The following is a 21,261-nucleotide window of genomic DNA, read 5'->3' as shown; positions in this document are numbered from 1 at the left end:
AAAAAGACTAGGCAGGGTTCTGCTCTGCTATACACAGAGTTGTTAGGAATCAGAGTCAAATCAACAGCCCTAACAACGTTTTCATTAACTAAAAATTGACTGCTTTGGCACCTTAATTACATCTGCAAAATCCCTTCACCTTTGCCATATTCTATTGGCTAGAATTAAGTTGCAGGTCCCATTCATACACAAGGGGAGGGGATTACACAAGGTGTGAATACTACGTGGTGAGGATCATAGGGATCATCTTAGAATTCCGCCTACCACAACCTCTGTGCTATACATGGGGAGGAAAGGAGGTTGCAAACGTTTTAGGTAGACCCATGCTCTACCACCAGTCAGAGGGGAATAGCTATATAATACATTTAGGCAGGCTACACGCTGGGCACTCAGATTCACTGTTGGTGCTCAAGCTTGGTAAACCTTAGCAGAAAGTAGGATTTCAAAGGAACAAGCCATCTGAAGAAAATATAACTACAGAGGACTAAAAACCAAAGAGGCCTCCCCAAATGGCTGTGTAAGACCTGGGGCCCTTCTCATGATCCTGAGAGGGAAAGAGAGAGGCAGGGCTCTAAAGATGACTAAGGTTGAATTTCCCCCATAATCATGGATGGATAGATGGGGGCTAGAAATGGGACTTAAATAAAATAAGGTGATATTACTTTTACTCTTGAATATGTGGTTGAAAATTCACAGCCACTATAACTGTCTTGAATGTGACATAGAAAGAAAAGCTCATAATAAATTTAAAAAAAAAAAAGGTTCCCCAAAACATACCATGACTTCTGCCATCCCACCTCAGGTTCAACCCTTGCATCTGGCAGACTCCTGCACCCAACAATGGCTGCTCCTAACACCCTCCCTCTCCCACTTCCCATCCCACATACACACACATACATACGCTACCACCTCAGTGTGCTGCCTCCAATCCCCACCATCAGGAGTGAGCTTCAATGTCATTTTCTCAGAGAAAGTTACCTTCACTTCTGAACTAGTTTAGGTCTCCCTACTAGAGATATATCCAAGTTTAACAGTATCTGAAGCTTATACACTCTGGGGAGCGCTCTTTAAGAAGAAAAAGAATACCAAATTAGGTGCAAAAATGAATATGTATTTAGAACGTAGGAAGAAATCATAACAAAGAGAATTGTCAAAAAATTCACAATACCATAAATTTCACACAATCCAGAAAAGTAAGGTAATATGTTTAGTTGAATGCTTACGATATCGCCATTTTTACTTTTCCCTGGTATTTTTCAGCTGCATTCTCTTTGATCACCTCCTCATATATCAAAGATTTTGTGAGCTTATTATCCATAAAGAGTTCAGGTGCTACATCACACGGCCTCACACGTACACAGATTTGCTGTTTGTAGGACTGCTACAGATTTATATCCAGCAAAAACAAAATTTCTGATAAATTCTATTGTATGTGATTCCCATCACACATACACAAAAAAGTATGGTGCGTCATAATAGCAAATACTGCATTGTCAAATATTCCTGACAGAAGAGAACTTCCATTTGACTATGCATCCATGAAACCATATTCTCTGCTTACAATTTTACACAACTGATACTAACTTCTGCGTCTATATACTTCAAACGTTTTAAACTTTGCATCTCCTTCAATCCCCATATACTTCCAGGGCTGGGCACCATAGGACACATCTATATCTCAATACTACCTCTGGCCTTGTACATACATGTCCCAGGGTGTTGAGAAAGTATATTTCTGGAAGATAGTCCTATAGCAGGACAACTACTGTTGACTTAACTCTACAGTGAAGTGACAAAAACCCCAAAATATTTCTTGGTTAATCCAAGTCAAACCTATCCCCAAGTCAACTTCCTCTTAGCAATTCCCAAAAATGCTGGTGGTCACTCCAACACCATCCAGTATGAGAGGAGGTTTGACAAGTAGAAGTAAGAATGAAAATAGTTCTTTTAACCACAAATGTTAAGATATCTTACTTTTCCAAATTTTACTGAAAAATAAATGTCCCTGGGTCCTTGGAAGGGTTGTACAAGTGAGGGGTCCTGAAGTTAATTAGCTTTAGGAAAATCCACCTCTCCCCATGGTATAGATTTTCATAAAGCACTGTATTTCTCTTTTGTAGCTCTTATTACAATTACAGTTGCATCTCTCATTTATTTATATTAGAGGGGAGGTGGGAGGAGTGTCTTTTTTATTTACCATCCTTCTATCCCCCATGTCTAGCAAATGCCTGGTACATAGTGAACTCTCAACAAATACTTGTTGAATAAATGAATGAGCACTGAGACTGTTGCCATCTTCTAAAGGCACTACCATAAATATAAATTAAAGAACTTGTGGCATTAACAGGAGCTACTAAGAAATAGATTGGGGGCATGAAAGAAAGAGGCCATTCCAAATGCAATGAGTTATTTCAATGAGGCAAGAGCCATGAGGTCTGACTTCAATGCCTGAGGACATATTATTCATGAAAGCTGATATCTCTCAACTTTTTTCTGTATGTCAGACTGTGTTCAGCACCCTATGTACACATTTCGCTAGTCCTCACAAGCACTCATGCAGTTGATAATATTACTATCCCCATTTCTCAGCCATTGTATTATACTCTTTGCTAGTGGGGTGTAGACTTGGGAGCCAGCTGCCAACATTCAGGCCCAGCTACATGTCTCACTAGATGCATAATGTTTAGCAAGTTATGAACTTTTTCTGTCTGATTTCCCTACCTGTGAAGGGCAGATATTAAGAGTACCAATCTCACAAGGTTCTACTGAGGTTTGAATGAGATAATAATTTTAAAGCACTTAGGACAGAGCCTGGTACATACAAAACAGACAGTAAACACTCACTATTATGCTCATAGACAATGATCAGTTGTTAACTCAGAGTTAGGGGTAACCCCCTGACATCACTATGCGATGATTTTTTCTTTTCTCATGAAAACACAAGCTATAACTATTCAACAATTTCAACAAGGTATTACCCAGAAGATAAACTACCCCAAGGAGAAAAAAAAAGGGGAGGGGGGGGAAACTACAAAATACCTAGCTAGCTCAAACATTGTTGTCTAGAAATTACACTTAGTGCTGTTTAATATTTTTGTCAGGGGTTTCAGAAAAACCTAACATGCAGTGTCCAAAATAAGTTTACAAAGTTGTGTTTTTATGAAATTGTGGCTCACAGCTTCTGTCCCAGGGGAAGAAGTTGAAGAGGATCATCAATCCCACTCGGTTTGGTAATGTAAGGGATATGAATTAGAAATGAGACAATTCTCCCTGTTGAAAATACAGAAGAGACTCCCTCCCTCCCTTTTTTGAGAGCATTTACTTTAGAAAACTTGTCTTTCTCTTTGAAGTGTATGTAAATTATTTTTTTAAGGCTAAATAAACCCCTTGTCAGTTTTATAACCCAGGAATGTCTTTCTCTAGGAACTGGAGGCCATCTCTTGGAAACTGTAATCCTGAAGGAAGATAGCGTCCCATCTCCTAGTTTCTGTGAGTGGGTGGGAGCCTAACTTTAGAGGGCCACCTGGCTCCCACTTGCAAAACTGCCTCCTGTCATAAAGATGTGAGAAATTTATTTTTCATTTGAATAAAGGCAATTAGCTCACACCTGATCACTCCAATTACCATGTGAATTCAGGATAAATTATGTGTGACAAATGGTGCTGTCAAATCCTCTTACTTGAGGACTAGTTATTGGTGGTTGTTTTTTTTTTTTTTTTTTTTTTGAGGAAGATTAGCCCTGAGCTAACTACTGCCAGTCCTCCTCTTTTTGCTGAGGAAGCCCTGGCCCTGAGCTAACATCCGTGCCCATCTTCCTCTACTTTATATGTGGGACGCCTACCACAGCATGGCGTGCCAAGCGGTGCCATGTCTGCACCCGGGATCGGAACCATCAAACCCCGGGCAGCCCAGAAGCCAGAATGTGTGAACTTAACCACTGCACCACCAGGCCGGCCCCCTAGTTGTTGTTTATCTTGAGAATATACATGGAATGGTTTGTATCTGCTTGGCCATATAAAAGGGTGAGATTTCTTTCTGTCTTTGCAATCTCCTTAGCAGATTGCCTATAATTCTGGTTTATACTTATTTAATAATAAAACTGTTTCCTTTCTCTTCTGTCTTTGTGGAGAGGCTTTCTGGAGTGGCAAGAGATTTTGTTTTTAATTATGTTTCTCCAAGAGCAACAAACCCATCAGTGAGCAAGGACTTCAGTGCCCAGCGCTAAAGCCATATAGTTATACCAGCCTTGGGCCCAGATTCCTGGGGAAAGAAAGTCCTCTTCTACAAACGGCCAGAGGGTGGCTTAGTACTGTCTTGGAGAGGGAATAAAGTTACTGAGAAATGCTTTGACTGGTTTCCCTCTCATTACTGAAGAATAGCAGGAAGGCCTACCTGCAAGGGGAAATCCTGCTCACTTTAGGTGGGAGGTCCTGGACATGTGACCTGTAACATCCTTAAAGGTACAAGTTTGAGTCTGAGAAAAGGCAGCTACAGTTGATAATGTTTCTCCCTCTGGTTTTTGATCCAGTATTCACTCCCTGGGATGCACAGCACAGAGATGGCTCAAGAGTAGTGCTCCATGGACTCGATCCAGGCTGCAGCTGAAGGGATCCAAAAAGAAATGGACTGAGAAGCAGAAGACCTGATTATTGTGTTCTTGTCACAACTGCTACCAATTGGTTTTCTGTTACTGAGGATATATACTTTTATCAGCTTTATATTCTTCATCCTTAAAATTGGGGTGTTGGTGTAAATTACCTCTAAAATCACTTGTGGTTCTAAAACTCTGTGATTTTACAAATAAATTAGGTTTTGCAGAATTATTATAGGCCATCTGGTGTGGTACTAAGAAGGTCATTGTTAAATGCTGTTAAAATAAAATAACTGATAGATACATCTTTCTTTAGCTTATTAGCCCTTATGTGTCTCTGGTGTTTGACTACTTCATCTAATTTACACGTTTTAGATGATTATAAAGCTTCAGATTTTCAAAGTGCTTTGCAATTATTAATTAGCTTCATGAATGTCTTCTGGAAAGGAGGCTAACCCATGATCCCATTACATAGGCTTATTTGTTCCTATTCTGTAAAGTCAAATCTTACACTTTGCAATTTGGGACTATGGGGAATCAGAATTTGCCACCCCAAAATGTGTCTCTCTGGCTTGATTATTTTCAAGAACAAAAGACTCGGAGAGAAACTTTGACCTTCCCCCAACTGCCTAACAGAGTTTAAGATAGAAGGCCTGTCCCAGAAAGAAGCTATCCCCATAGGTAACTAGGTGTGGTAGACAGGAAGGCACCTAGCAAGGCCCATTTTTTATCAAAGTTCTCTCTCATTGTCTGTAGATGGCCCAGCAAACATTTGTTTACCAAACATTTGCTTTTCCATCTCCATGTAAATTGCCTTCCTTCCCTTAGAAGTCCCAAACTACTACCTCCAACATCCTCTGTATTTAGCTGAATATTGTATTTAAGGTGGTGGCTTCAGCCATTTTGGCAAGTTACTCAGTTTTCCTGGGTTTCTACCATGTACACCTGTTATTAAATTTGTTTGATTTTCTCCTGTTATTCTATCTCATGTCAATTTAATTCTTAGGCCAGCCAGAAGAACATAGAGGGCAGAGGAATATTCTTCCCGTACAGGGTCTTACTTACATTCTTTTATCTTTCAATTTTAAAAAAATAAATTATGGTCAAACAGCCAATTTGAGTCCAGCAATTCACTGTTTTAATCCATTAGTGATTCTAATAATGCACAGATTAACCTTATATGTATTGTTATATTTCCATGTGAAGACACACCTTGAGTCAACACTGGTTCTCCACATGTTTCTCATTCCCCCATCCCCCACCTACCTCCACAGCTCCAACATAAGTATAGGGTAGAAAGAGATGCAAAAGAGGTTCGAGGTGTTAAGTTCAACAAACACTTATGTCATGTATCCATCACTATGATAAATATTAGTGATATAAAAGTGACTTGACAGTAGTGACACAAAAATAATTTAGACATAGCGCCTACCCTCAAGGAACTAGAAAGGAAGGAAAGGACAGGAAACTAATATTTGTTTAACACCTACTATGTATAGTATAGTATCTCATTTAATGCTACCAATAATAATGCAAGGTAGCTATTATTTAAGCCCACTTATATATAAAAAGGTCTGTCATTTGTCATACTGTGGTGGCTGTGTGTTGCTCTGATGCTGAAAGCTAAACCACCAGTATTTTAAATACCAGCAGGGTCACCCATGATGGACAGGTTTCAACAGAGCTTCCAGACTAGACAGACTTAGGAAGAAGGACATGGCCACCAACCTCCAAAAGAATTGACCATGAAAACCTTATGAATAGTAGCAGTGCATTGTCTGATATAGCACCAGAAGATGAGAGGATGGCACAAAAAGACCAAGCAGGGTTCTGCTCTGCTATACACAGGGTTGCTAGGAGTCAGAATCAACTCAACAGCACTAACAACAAATACATAAGAGGAGACTGAGTTACCTTTACTGTTACCTGTGTGTGCTCTTGAGACAATTAAATTCTAACTCTATTAAACCTATGTTTTAGCTTAACATTAGTTAGAAATTAATGGCAACATTAATGAAATTTGGGAGGAAGACAAGATAATCTTTTAAATGGTTTTAAGATAAGGTGAAGGAACCAAAGAGAGAAATTGAAGATATGTAAGAGAAAGAGATAACTGATAAAGCAAAACCTTGGGGTAAATGAGAGGGGATGGGATTAAGTGAAGCACAAATTGATTAAAGACAAACTGAAGGGTCAAATCATACCCTGACACCAGAGATAAGATGGTAAGAATGAGGTACAGGTTGATATTTTTAAAAGAAAAGAAGTTTGTCTTATGATGGGAATAAAAGCAGAGTAGGAGAGAAATTGTAAGGTAAACCTTGCATCAATTTCTTCAGTAAGATGTGATACCATATTCTTAGAAAGAGACAAGGAAATGACCAGATTTGAGGAGACTGGCAAAGGCATGGAATAGCTCTCCAAGGTTATAGAGAATGGACATTTTTAAAAGCAAGAAATGGAACCAATGAATCATGTTCTGTAATTCAACTGATATCAGAGTTTATGAATTTGCATTGGCTCCAGATTTTGAAAGATAGGCAGATTTTATCCAGAAGCCTCAGTCTGGAAGGTTGTTATGAATGACTCATGGTTGGGAGTTTGTTAGACAAGTGACTATAGAGCTGAGAGCTCTCAGAGTAAAAGTAGTTGTGAGAGCTACTTAGCACCGAGAGCTGAGCTGAGAGTAAAAGTAGTTCAAGCGACAGATCCTGGTGTCCAGCTGGAAATGAAGGAGGATAGAAGGAGACTGATAACCTGGGTAAAGTGGAGGAATCAAGTCGCTGAGACCTGGATGAGGCTCAACAGCAGGTGCAGTGGGAATGAGCATATTAGAAAGCTAGAAGACCAGGCATTTCCGATCAGAAAGTAGGATATTATTAAAGGTGGAAAAGCTTCTGGTGATGCAAAGACCTAAAGTGTGGCCATCACAGGTCATGTGTGTGGAGTAGAGATGAAAGTCCTGAAGTTGAGAAAGTCAAAGAAATGTGAGCTTAGTGGCTAGAATGAGTTTTACAGTTATGTCTTACAATTACTCGAGAATGATGGCAGGAGTTGAAATGGAGCAAAAAAACTCTCACATAGGTAGCAATGTCCTCACTGAGTACAGGCAAGTCATATGGACACACCTGCAATAGGTAACAGTAAGAGGAGGTATAGAGGGTGGGTAGTCACACAAAAAGATCCTGACCTAGAAGAGATTTTGAAGGCAGGAAAGAGTAATGGTCTAAAATGGAAGTGAAGGTTTAGGGGGGAATAGTACTATTAGCCAATAAATATGTTGGATATCAGTGTAGGAGGTATTGGAGCATCTAGAACCTGTCAAGGGAAGCTGAGATTCAGGGTTAGAGCCATTTCATTTAAGGAAGATGTAGAGGGAAGTTTTCACGAAGACTTTAAAGATCTAGGAGGGTTTGCTTACAACAGATCAGGAGGTGAGAGGAGATTCCAGCAAGCCACAGGAAGCAGTGAACATGGAGCAGAAACAGACCAATTTGCTACCAATCTTAACTCCATCTGCATTGTGCTCTCTCTTTTAAAGTTTTCTGAGCTCTGATTATCAGACCTGTGTTGTGGCCAAGCCACAGATAAATTTGCCTTTATAACTCTGACACTGCCCCCATCTCTCTTCCTTTCTGATTCCCTTCTGGGAATCAGACAATAAATAAGACACAGTTACAGCATAACCCAGCTGGGAAAGGACTTGGCCTGATAAGGGAAGGAAGCGACTTTGCCCTGAAGAAGCTGCAGGACCTAGCCAACATGTATCAGCAGGAACAAGGAACATATGGGACTATATCCTGAAGATACTGAACAAGGAGCAGTTGAAAAATGAATTTGGATAAGGGAGAGTTTATTGATTTGGGAGCACTCTCCAGGGAGAGAGAATTTAATACCCTGGTAAGGACCCTTGGAAATATGACTATAATGCTTCTACAATGGCTCTTAGAAGCTTGAAGAAAGTGGTGGCCCACACTAATAGAATTAGAAATGTCAGAATTGCCATGGCAGATAGTGGATGCAGGGAGCAAAAGGCTCAGAGAACTGGGCATGCTAGAGGGGCTATACCATGTAAGCCTGGAAACTCTATTAGATGACAGCATTCTGATTCAGGTCCTCCATTTATCAAAGTGACTAAGAATTCTCTGGTGAGAGGGGTACGAGGATCATTGAGAAGCTCAGTGGTGGCTCTCCCCTGTAGGTCATGGCTGATGACAAAAGATGCTGTTACAGAACTGGGTTCACAGATAGCAACAGGGATAATAGAATTCTGATACAATAGAGGCCAGCTGGCAGCACTTAACCTTCAGAAGGGTACAACTATCCAAATGAGTGGCAAGACTGGAGTGCAGCCAAAGATCCTGACCTCTGAAGATAGTTGATAGAGTATGGCATCCTTATGGGGGAAGATAGAGGCTAGCCAGCAAGGGCATGCTGAGTCTATAAAATGAAAATAAATCAAGAATGGATAACACAAGGCTGAGAGCAGCAGCCTCAATAAAAAGTCACAGTATCTTACCCAGTTTCCTGACTTAATCCAGTTTACCAAACCAGAACCCATGGACTGAAGGAGATGCAGGAGCACCAGGAGGAAGGGAGAATGTGTGGTAATGGCTTCCCCCGAGCCGACCCCACCCCCAGTCCTTCCCCAAAGAACCTATGGCCATTCCATTGGGAGACCATACACTGAGGAAAAGGGAATGCCTAAACATTTCCAGGATTGTTGGATAAAATCATTATTAATAACCAGGAACCTAGAATACTATTATGGCCCCTAGCTAGAGAAGATAATCAATGGAGTGTTTGCCCAGGTCTAGTATACAGTGGGTTGACTAAGCACATGGACCTATCTGGTGGTATTTCCCCAGTTCTCAAATGTGTAATTGGAATGGACCTACTTGGTAGTACAGCACGCACATTGGTTCTTTGGGTAAGAGCTATAGAAGTGGGAAAGGCCAACAGGGAGCCTCTTAAATTGCACAGCCAAGATAGTAAATAAAAAATAATATAGGGGAATGGTAGATATTTGTCCCACCATATCTCCACTTAATTCACCACTTTGCCCTACAAAGGCCCAACAGTTCCTGGAGAATAAACAACAGATGCCTGCAACTCAACCAAGAAATAAGCCTAATTAGAGCTGCTGTCCCAGATATGATATCTTTATAAGAGAAGATCAATACAACCTCAGGTAACCAGTTTCAGTTGGTTGATATGATGAATGTGTTCTTTCTCAACCTTATCAGAAAGTGTTCATGTTCAGTTGGAAAAAATAACACAAAATATTTATAGTCTTTCCCCAGGGCTATACTGTCTCTCCTACCCTCTATTATAATATATTCCTAAGAGACTTGAATTATCTGGACATCCCACAGAACATGACACTGGTCTATTACATAGCTGGAATTATGCTAATCAGATTGGAGTAGCAAGAAGTGACAAGTTTATTGGAGGCCTTGGTGAGACATGTATACTCCAGAAGAGGAAGAAAAAAATTCCTAAAAATTGTTGAGGGTCCACCAAATCAGTGAAATTTAAGGATTCTGGAGTCTAGGGTGTACTTTTTTGTGTCCTGTTTAGGAAAGATCTCCCTATTTCTTGATCACGTTTTCTTTAAAAATACCTATTTTACCTTCAGATTTAGATCTATGATCCATCTGGAATTGATATATTTTTATGTCTGTGAGGTATGAGGTCAGTCTTCATTTCTTCTATAGTGTTCACCACTGAAGGGAAACCAAATTTGCCACCCCAAAATGTATCTCTTTAAAATGAGGATTATTTTAGGCTGATTTTTTAAAAAAATTTTAATACAGTTCAAATCAGCCTAACTGGTTCATTTCAGCTCCTTTACTGCCAAACCTGGGGGTAGGGATTGCTTCAGTTTCTCTGCCTTCTCTTTGTCTGTGATGGCCAAGATATAAAGGTATCTGCTGCATCGAACTTTAAACTTCACACTATCCTTATCTTCTTTTTTTTTTTGATGAGGGAGATTGGTCCTGAGCTAACATCTGTTGCCAATCTCCCTCTTTTTGCTTGAGGAAGATTGTTGCTGAGCTAACATCTGTGCCAATATTCCTCCATTTTATGTGGGATGCCGCATAGCATGGCTTGATGAGAAATGCTAGGTCAGCACCCAGGATCTGCACCTGTGATCCCTGGGCCACCAAAGTGGAGCACACAAACTTAACCACTCACCCATGAGGCCAGCACCCTCCTTATTTTTTCTTCACATTGACAGACTTAGCATCCTTCTGCTGGGCCATGAGCAGAAAGTCCTTGATCTCTTTGATTTTGTGAGGCATGACTGCAAGGGGTACAGGACAGCATAGCTGGCACAGCAAGCAGCAAGAAGTGAAGAAAATGGAAAAGCTAGGCTGATTATTTTTAAGAGAAAAAGACTCAGAAAGTTTTTCTTGTTACCTCCCCCTTAACTGCCTAAAAGAATTTAGATAAATGGCCTGTAACAGAAACAGAGCTATCACCAAAGATATCTAAAAAGAATATGGGCTAAGTGTGGTAGGGGAGACTTGGCAGGGCCTAGACATCAGAGTTCTCGCCACATCCTATTGTCTTTTTAGGGCATGGCAAACATTTATTTACCAAAAATTTGCTTTTTTGAGTGACGTCAGCAACATGGTGGCATGAGCTCACCCGGGACTCTCTCCCCTCCAAATTACAACTAAAAAGAGCAACTGCTTTCCAACCAAAAATAAAAATCCTAATAACAGAAATCGTCAGAGACAGACAGCGGCCAAACGACGCAAGGCGGAGAGGCTGGAGCCACCCTTGGAGGAGCTGGAACAGAGTAGGAGAGAACTTCACTCTCAACCCTAGAGACTGGGATTGCTGCTGCGGGTGAGGGAAGGAGCGGGGGAGGGGCCGCGCATCCGGGGATCATCCAGGACTCCCACCGCTGGTGCAGTGGAAACCCTCTAAAGGGGGAAAGCTTTCTCGTGGGGGAGCCCCAGCAAGCCAGGGCCTCGGGAGACCAGGAAGTGAGAGCTGATCCAATCCATGTCAGCATGAGTGAAAGTGCCCCTCCTCCTCCAACACACGCTGTGAGCAGCCATCCCCGCTGAAGGCAGAGGTCTCAGAACCAAGGCTCTCGACCCCCATCTAGTGGCAACAGGCTGTAACTGCAGCCGAATAATAGCATCATGCGCAAAAACTGCTCCTCCACCATCCAGCATTTTATAAAAGCTCCAGTCCACAAGGAAAACAATAAAAATACAGAAGTAGGTCCTGAGGGCATGCAAATGGGTAAACTAAGTGAAGATCAGTTCAAAATAGCTATCCTCAAAATATTCAATGAGGTAAAGGGAAATATAGAGAAACAAGTCAACGATTTCTGGAGTTATTTCACAAAAGAGATTGAAATTATAAAGAAGAATCAATTAGAAATACTAGAGATGAAAAATACAATGGATCAGATAAAACAGAATACGGATTCCCTGAATGCCCGGGTAGACACCACAGAGGAGCAAATTAGCATAATTGAAGATAGACAGGCTGAATGGCTCCAGACAGAGGAAGAAAGAGAACTAAGAATTAAAAAAACTGAAGAAAATCTCAGAGAAATAGCTGACTCAATGAGAAAATGCAACTTAAGAATCATCGGAATTCCTGAGGGCGTGGAAAAGGAAAATGGAGCAGTAAGTGTGCTCAACGAAATAATAGAAGAGAACTTCCCAAATTTAGGGCTTGAGAGAGAAATGTGTGTGGAGGAAGCTTTCAGATCTCCTACATTTGTCAATGTAAAAAGACCTACTGCAAGGCACATAGTAGTAAAAATGGCAAAAATGAAGGACAAAGAATGAATATTCAGGGCAGCAAGGCAGAAGAAAATAACCTATGAAGGAACGCGCATCAGACTTTCAGCAGATTTCTCTTCAGAAACCTTACAAGCTAGGAGAGATTGGAGTGACATATTCAAAACTTTAAAGTATAAAAATCTTCAGCCAAGAATACTCTATCCAGCAAAACTATCCTTCAGATATGAGGGAGAAATTAAATCTTTTCCAGACAAACAAAAGCTAAGGGACTTTGTAGTCACATGACCTCCACTACAAGAAATCCTCAAGAAGGCTCTCATACCTGAAAAAAGAAAAAACGGAGTAAGGGATCACAAAACAGAGAGTAGAGAGACAAATAGATAGAATCTGATAGCATAGCAAATATTCAACTATAGCATTAGGCTAAAGGGAAGGAAATCACCAAAGCAAGGACAATCTTATCACTCTAACCATGAACTCACAACACAAGTTGGAATAAGAGATGAAAATAATAATTTAGGAGGGGAGGAGGAAAGGGACTGAAACAGGCTAGGCTAAGGAAGTAAGAGACCACCAGAAAATGGACTATGTTATACATGAGATTCTGAATACAAACTTCAGGGTAGCCACTAAGCTAAAAAACAGAACCGAGACACAAAACATAAAAAAGGAAAAATCTAAGAAACCCAGCATAACAAATTGCAGAAGTCAATGGGTAGGCTAAAACACACAGGACGAGAAACAAAGGAAACACAGGAAAACCAGAAAACCAGCAAGAGAATGACAGCATTAAGCTCTCATGCATCAATACTCACCCTCAATGTAAAGGGATTGAACTCTCCAATAAAAAGACACAGAGGGGCAAAATGGATTAAAGAACAAGATCCAACAATTTGTTGCCTCCAGGAAACACACCTCACCTCCAAGGACAAACACAGGCTCAGAGTGAAGGGATGGAAGACAATACTCCCAGCTAACAGCAAACCAAAGAAAGCGAGTGTCGCAATGCTTATATCAGACAAAACAGACTTCAAGATAAGGCAGGTAAAGAGAGACATAGACGGCCAACATATAATGATCAAAGGGGCACTTCATCAAGAAGAAATAACGCTTAAAAATATCTATGCACCTAACACAGGAGCACCAAACTTCATAAAGCAACTATTAACAAACCTAAAAGAAGATAGCAAAAATAACACAATAATAGTAGGGGACCTCAACACGCCACTCACATCAATGGACAGATCATCCAGACAGAAAATCAACAAAGAAACAGTGGAGCTAAACGAAAAGCTAAAACAGTTGGACTTAATAGACATATATAGAACACTTCATTCAAAAACAGCAGAATACACGTTCTTAAGCGCACATGGAACATTCTCAAGGATAAACCATATGTTGGGAAACAATGCAAGCCTCTACAAATTTAAAAAAATTGAAATAATAATAAGCATCTTCTCCGATCATAATGCTATAAAGCTAGAAATTAAACAAGAAAAAAGCTGAGAAAGGCACAAGGATGTGGAGACTAAACAATACGCTATTGAACAAGCAATGGATCATTGAAGAAATTAAAGAAGAAATAAAAAAATACCTGGAGACAAATGAAAATGATAACATGCCATACCAACTCATATGGGATGCAGAAAAGCTCTATTAAGAGGAAAATTCATCACAATTCAGGCACATCTTAAAAAACAAGAAAAATCCCAAATCAGCAATCATAAACTACACCTAACTGAATTAGAGAAAGAAGAACAAACAAAGACCAAAGTCAGCAGAAGGAGAGAAATAATAAAAATCAGAGCAGAAATAAATGCTATTGAATCAAAAAAAGGCAGTAGAAAGGATCAATGAAACAAAGAGCTGGTTCTTTGAGAAGATAAATAAAATTGACAAACCCCTAGCCAGACTTACAAAGAAAAAAAGAGAGAAAGCTCAAATGAACAAAATCAGAAATGAAAGAGGAGAAATAACAACAAACTCTGCAGAAATACAACGGGTTATAAGAAAACACTACGAAAAACTATATGCCAGCAAAATGGATAACCTGGAGGAAATGGATAAATTCTTGGATTCATACAACCTCCCAAAGCTCACTCAAGAAGAAGCAGACAATCTGAACAGACCAATCACAAGGAAAGAGATTGAAACAGGCATCAAAAGCATCCCAAAGAATAAAACCCCAGGACCAGATGGCTTTCCTGGGGAATTCTGCCAAACTTTCAGAGAGGATTTAATACCTATCCTTTTCAAGCTATTCCAAAAAATTAGGGAGGATGGAACACTTCCTAACACATTCTACGAGGCCAACATCACGCTGATACCAAAAGCTGAGAAGGACAGCACAAAAAAGGAGATCTAAAGGCCAGTATCGCTGATGAACGTAGATGCAACAATTCTCAACAAAATTTTGGCAACCCGAATTCAGCAATTCATCAAAAGGATCATACATCATGATCAAGTGGGATTCATACCAGGGACACAGGGATGGTTCAACACCCGCAAATCAGTCAATGTGATACACCACATCAACAAACTGAGGAATAAAAACCACATGATCATCTCAATAGATGCAGAGAAAGCATTTGACAAGATCCAACAGCCATTTATGATAAAAACTCTGAACAAAATGGGGATAGAAGGGAACTACCTCAACATAATAAAGGCCATACATGACAAACCCACAGCCAACATCATACTCAATGGGCAAAAACTGAGCGCCATCCCCTGAGAACAGACCAAGACAAGGATGCCCTCTATCACCACTCTTATTTAACATAGTAATGGAGGTCCTGGCCAGAGCAATCAGTCAAGGAAAAGGAATAAAAGGAATCCAAATGGGGGGGAAGAAGTGAAACTCTCGCTGTTTGCAGACGACATCATCTTATATATAGAAAACCCCAAAGAATCCATTGGAAAACTTTCAGAACTAATCAACAACTACAGCAAAGTTGCAGTGTATAAAATCAATTTACATAAATCAGTAGCATTTCTATACTCTAACAACGAACTAACAGAAAAAGAACTCAAGAACACAATACCATTCACAATCGCTACAAAAAGAATAAACTACCTCGGGGTGAATTTAACTAAGGAAGTGAAAGACCTACACAATGAAAATTACAAGGCTTTTCTGAAAGAAACGGATGACTACATAAAGAGATGGAAAGACATTCCATCCACATGGATTGGAAGAATAAACATAGTTAAAATGTCCGTTCTACCTAAAGCAATCTACAGATTCAACGCTATTCCAATCAGAATCCCAATGACATTCTTTAGAGAAATAGAACAAAGAATCCTAAAATTCATATGGGGCAACAAAGACCCTGAATTGCTAAAGCAATCCTGAGAAAAAAGAACAAAGCTGGAGGCATCAAAATCCCTGACTTCAAAACATACTACAAAGCTACAGTAATCAAAACAGCATGGTACTGGTACAAAAACAGGTGCACAGATCAATGGAACAGAATTGAAAGCCCAGAAATAAAACCACACATCTATGGACAGCTTATCTACAACAAAGGAGATGAGGGCATACAATGGAGAAAAGAAAGTCTTTTCAACAAATGGTGCTGGGAAAACTGGAAAGCCACATGTAAAAGAATGAAAATTGACCATTCTTTTTCACCATTCACCAAAATAAACTCAAAATGGATCAAAGACCTAAAGCTGAGACCTGAAACCATAAGGCTTCTAGAATAAAATGTAGGCAGTACACTCTTTGACATCAGTCGTAAAAGGATCTTTTTGGACACCATGTCTTCTCAGACAAGGGAAACAATAGAAAGTATAAACAAATGGGACTTCATCAGACTAAAGAGCTTCTTCAAGGCAAATGAAAACAGGATTGAAACAAACAAACAACCCACTAACAGGGAAAAAATATTTCCAAGTCATACATCCAACAAAGGCTTAATATCTATAATATATCAAGAACTCACACAACTCAACAACAAAAAATTAAACAACCCGATCAAAAAACGGGCAGAAGATATGAACAGACATTTCTCCAAAGAAGATATACAGATGGCCAATAGGCACATCAAAAGATGTTCAACATCGCTGATCATCAGGGAAATGCAAATCTAAACTACACCAAGATATCACCTTACACCCATTAGAATGACAAAAATAACTAAAACAAATAGTAACAAATGTTGGAGAGGTTGTGGAGAAAAAGGAACCCTCGTGCACTGCTGGTGGGAATGCAAACTGGTGCAGCCACTATGGAAAGCAGTATGGAGAGTCCTCAAAAAATTAAAAATAGAACTACCATATGACCCAGCTATTCCACTACTGGGTATCTATCCAGAGAGCTTGAAGTCAGCAATTCCAAAAGTCTTATGCACCCCAATGTTTATTGCAGCATTATTTACAATAGCCAAGACATGGAAGCAATCTAAGTGCCCATCAACAGATGATTCAACAAAGAAGATGTGGTATATATATAAAATGGAATACTACTCAGCCATAAAAAAGAACAAAATCGTCCCATTTGCAACAACATGGATGGACCTTGAGGGAATTATGTTAAGTGAAATAAGCCAGATAGAGAAGGACAATCTCTGTATGACTACACTCATATTAGGAATTTAAACCTGTGGACAAAGAGAACAGATTAGTGGCTACCAGGGGAAAGGGGGCATGGGGGGTGGGCACAAGGGGTGAAGGGTTGCACCTACAACATGACTGACAGACAATAGTGTACAGCTGAAATTTCACAAGATTTTAACCTATCAACTCAATAAAAAAATTTTTTAAAAAATTTGCTTTTTCATCACCTTTCTCCTTTTTTAAAGTTCCAAGCCACTACCTCAACATCCTTTTTTGTCTTTAGCTGATGATGGTATATAAGGTGGTGGCTTCAGGCATTTTGGCAAGTTATGCAGTTTTCCTGGGTCTCTCCCATGTATATATGTTATTAAACATTGATTTTCTTCTGTTCATCTGTCTCCTGTCAAATTAATTCTTAGGCCAGCCAGAAAAACCAAGAAAATTTCTTCCTCCCCTTCGCCAATGTCCCCAGGATCATTTATTGAAAAAAAAAAACTTTCCTCCATTGCTCTGTAGTATCTCTTGTGAAAATCAAATTATCTTATATGTGTAGATCTTTTTTAGGCCTCTCAATTTTGACACATTTGCCTAATTTCTATCCTTGCACCAATAGAACACTGACTTAGTAACAATAACTTTATAATACATCTTGACATTGGGTAACTATAAGTACTCCAACTTTGGTCATCTTCAAAATTTCCTTGGCTATTCTCAGTCTTTGTATTTGCACATAGATTTTAGAATCTGCTTATCAACTTACACTCAAAAAATATTCTTGAGGGGGCCAGCTCCGTGGCTGAGTGGTTAAGTTTGCGCACTCCGCTGTGGCGGCCCAGGGTTCGGATCCTGGGTGCGGACACGGTACCGCTCGTCAGGCCACATTGAGGCAGCGTCCCACATCCCACAACTAGAAGGACCTGCAACTAAGATATACAACTATGTATGGGGGGGCAGGGTTGGGAAATAAAGCAGAAAAAAAAAAAAAGATTGGCAACAGTTGTTAGCCCAGGTGCCAATCCTTAAAAAAAAAAAGGAAGATTGGCAACAGTTGTTAGCCTACGTGCCAATCTTTAAAAAAAAAAAAATATTCTTGAGGGTCCGGCCCTGTGGCCAAGTGGTTAAGTTCCTGCACTCTGCTGTGGCGGCCCAGGGTTTCACTGGTTTGGATCCTGGCCACGGACATGGCACCACTCATCAAGCCACGCTGAGGCAGTGTCCCACATAGCACAACTAGAAGGACCCACAACTAAAAATATACAACTATGTACCTGGGGGCTTTGGGGAGAAAAAGGAAAAATAAAATCTTTAAAAAAAACCTTCTTGAAATTGCATTGAACCAATTTTGGGAAAAATGACATCTTAATCCATGAACATGGTATATTATCCCTACATTTATTTAGGACTTATTTTAATATCTGTCAATAATGTTTTATAATCGATAATGTTTTGTATCACATCTTTTGATAGATTTCTTAATAGATATTTGATGACTTTTGGTGCTATTATAATTATCTTATATACGTCATTTTCTATTTATTTTCTGGAATAAAGGTAATTAAATTTTGTATATAGACATTGTATTTGGTCACCATTTAAGTTGACTTATTAATTTAAATAGTTTGCCGATAAATTCTTTTAGATTTTCAATGTACATAATTGTGTCATTGTGAATAATGACAGTGTTATTTCTTCCTTTTCAATCTATATGCCTTTTCTTTTCCTCCTTCATTGCATTGGTTAAACACCGAATACCATGTTGAAAATAAATTCTAAGAGCAAATATGTCCTTATTTCATTCCTGATATCAAGGGAAACACTCAAAAATCTACCTTAAGTATAATGTAAAGTGCATTTTTTTGTAGCTGCCCTTTATCAGATCAAGGATGTTCCCTCTATTCCTATTTTCCTGAGAATTAATGGATAGATGAACGGATGCTTAATTTTTATTGAATGCTTTTTCTGCAACTACCAAAATGAGCATGATTTTCCTCCATCTTTCCCATTATTCTGGTGAATTGCATTGATTTTCTTTCCTCAGTAAACACCCACCCTTCCATTTCTGAAATAAGCCCCACTTAGTCGTAATTATCCTTTTTATATACCGCCTGATTCAACTTGCTAATTTTGTGTTTAGGATTTTTGCATCTATGTTTATAACAGAGCTTGGTAAACCAGACTTTTAAAGTCACATTTCCTTCTTCTACTTACAGAATGCTTTTGAAAACAACGAATTACATGATCAGAACTGTGTTCTGGGTGTTTATAGTTTGTAGTATGCAGGATGTAGAATGGGTCACTGCAGGAGGTGGGCGGTGAATGATTAGGAGGTTACTGGAATATTAAGAAAGGAGCTTGGACCAGTTTGGTACAAACGGAAATGAAAAGGAAGGAGAAACCCTCTCAGTATTAAGCTACTAATTAATTAATTGTGAAAGTGCAACATTATGAAACAGACAAGTTAGGGCCGCCCCGTGGCCAAGTGGTTAAGTTCGGGGGCTCCGCTTCCCTGGCCCAGGGTTTCGCTCCAATTTTGGGCCTGGACATGGCACCGCTCATCAGGCCACGCTGACGCGGCGTCCAACATGCCACAACTAGGACCCACAGCTTAAAAAAAAAAAAACACAACTACGTACTGGGGGGCTTTGGGGAAAAAAAAAATTAAAAATCTTAAAAAAAAAAAAGAGACTAGTTAGGAGAAGTTGATTTGAGCTTTGAGTAAAAATAATGAGTTGACTTGGGGTGAAATTCTTGTCTTCATGATAATTATCCCCATCATTAGGATCCATACATATGAATGACTGCAATTTAAGAAACTGTAAAGGCGTGGAATTACATAACTAGTCACTATGTTGACGTCTTTAAGGAGAAAGTTTCCTTACGTTGCTTTGGAGCTAATTTTTAAAATAATTTTCATTCACAATCATAAAAAGTAGATAATCCAGTATCCATTGAACACCTTAAAATGAGATCAGTACGTCATAGCCTTTTTGTTTTGTTTTACCTTCTTCTCTCCAAAGCCCCCCAGTACATAGTTGTATGTATCCAACTAGCAGATCCTTCTAGTTATGTGCTGTTTGGGACTCCGCCTCAACATGGCTTGATGAGCGGTGCTCGGTCTGCGCCCAGGATCCCAAACCGGCGAATCTCGGGCCGCCAAAGTCCACTGAGAAGCCAACCACTCGGGCACCGGGCTGGCCCCTTCGTAGCCATTTAATACACCATATGTTAATGCAGACTGCGCTATTCCGGTCCTAACCACCAGGCGACGACCAAGGTGCCCACGTCGCCTTCCCGTCCATACCTCGGTTTTCTAGGCAGGCGCGGCTTCCGGGAGCGCGCACGTTCTGGAGCCCGCGCCGATCGCAGGCGCTGCGGTCGCGCACGTTGGTCACTTGCTGCCGTTTCAGGGCTGCAGGTTGGCCTCGATCCTGAGGGTCTGGACCCATGTGGAAACTGGTACCCGTCGCGGGCCCCGCCCGAGGTAAGGGCTGAAGGGAGGTGTACGGGGGCTGCTTCCCCGGGAACAGCCGCGGTGGGCAGAGGGTTGGCCGAGCGATGCTTCCGGTCCGTTCTGCTTCCCCTCGCAGCCTTCCGGCGCCGTCTTCGTTCCCGCTCCGGGAGGCTCGGGGAGCGAAGTACGAAAGCCGCGCATTTGATGTGGGGGCCGCGGGGTCCTCCGAGCGGCGCAGAGCTTTCGAACCAGGCGTTGGCCTGGCGGGTGGTGTAGGCGTGAGGCGCCCGGCCCTTCAGTGAAGGCCGCCGCCCCTCCTCTATCTGCCGCCATGTTGTCTGTGGTGGAGACCCACTCCACCGGCGAGACCGGCCCTGATCCCGGCCTAGATGGCCTGGCGAAGCGAGCCTGAGGCGGGGTACCTATTGTGACCTCTAGTGTTTTATGCTTTTGAGGAAACACCCGGAATAAGTTATCACAGGCTAGACCGCACGATGGCAACAGGTCTTGAGCTCATTGTTTATTTTTGTGAAGAACCACAGAAATGACTTTGGGAAATGGCAACCACGGGAAAGCATAATTTCAGTTATGTTTCAGAGCCTTTTTCCATTTTGTCATCAGCACAACTGAAAAAGTAGATTTTTTTTCTTTTCTGCATTTCCAGCAGTGGAAATGGTTATCTCGTGTTACTTGGTTGCCTAGTATGTGTGAGTCCGTATTTAGTTGATAGACGGATAAGCAGAGGTAGCCTGTGTTTCGGTCTTGCCCTCAGGAAGTTTACATTATAATTGGAAAAAAGGTCTATGTAGAGGCTGAATTGACTGACAGTGTAAGGGAGACGAAGATGGCCAAACGAATGGTAAGGAAAATAAATACTACAATAT

General features: G+C 40.5%; 1 protein-coding gene across 5 annotated transcripts in view; it reads left to right on the top strand.

The window, feature by feature from the left end:
* The first annotated feature begins 20,266 nt into the window (after positions 1 to 20,266).
* Positions 20,267 to 21,261, top strand: part of NBN (nibrin) — a 45,443-nt gene continuing 44,448 nt past the window's right edge. For all 5 annotated transcript variants that reach the window (XM_023648665.2, XM_023648663.2, XM_014728036.3 and 2 more), the window contains exon 1: positions 20,267 to 20,407. In XM_023648665.2, coding sequence (XP_023504433.1) covers positions 20,371 to 20,407 — 37 coding nt within the window. In that variant the 5' untranslated portion in view covers positions 20,267 to 20,370. The remainder of the gene's footprint in view (positions 20,408 to 21,261) is intronic.

The sequence above is a fragment of the Equus caballus genome, chromosome 9, assembly GCF_041296265.1.
Source record: "Equus caballus isolate H_3958 breed thoroughbred chromosome 9, TB-T2T, whole genome shotgun sequence".
Classification (NCBI taxonomy): Eukaryota; Metazoa; Chordata; class Mammalia; order Perissodactyla; family Equidae; genus Equus; species Equus caballus.
This window is presented reverse-complemented; position numbering and strand designations above follow the sequence as displayed.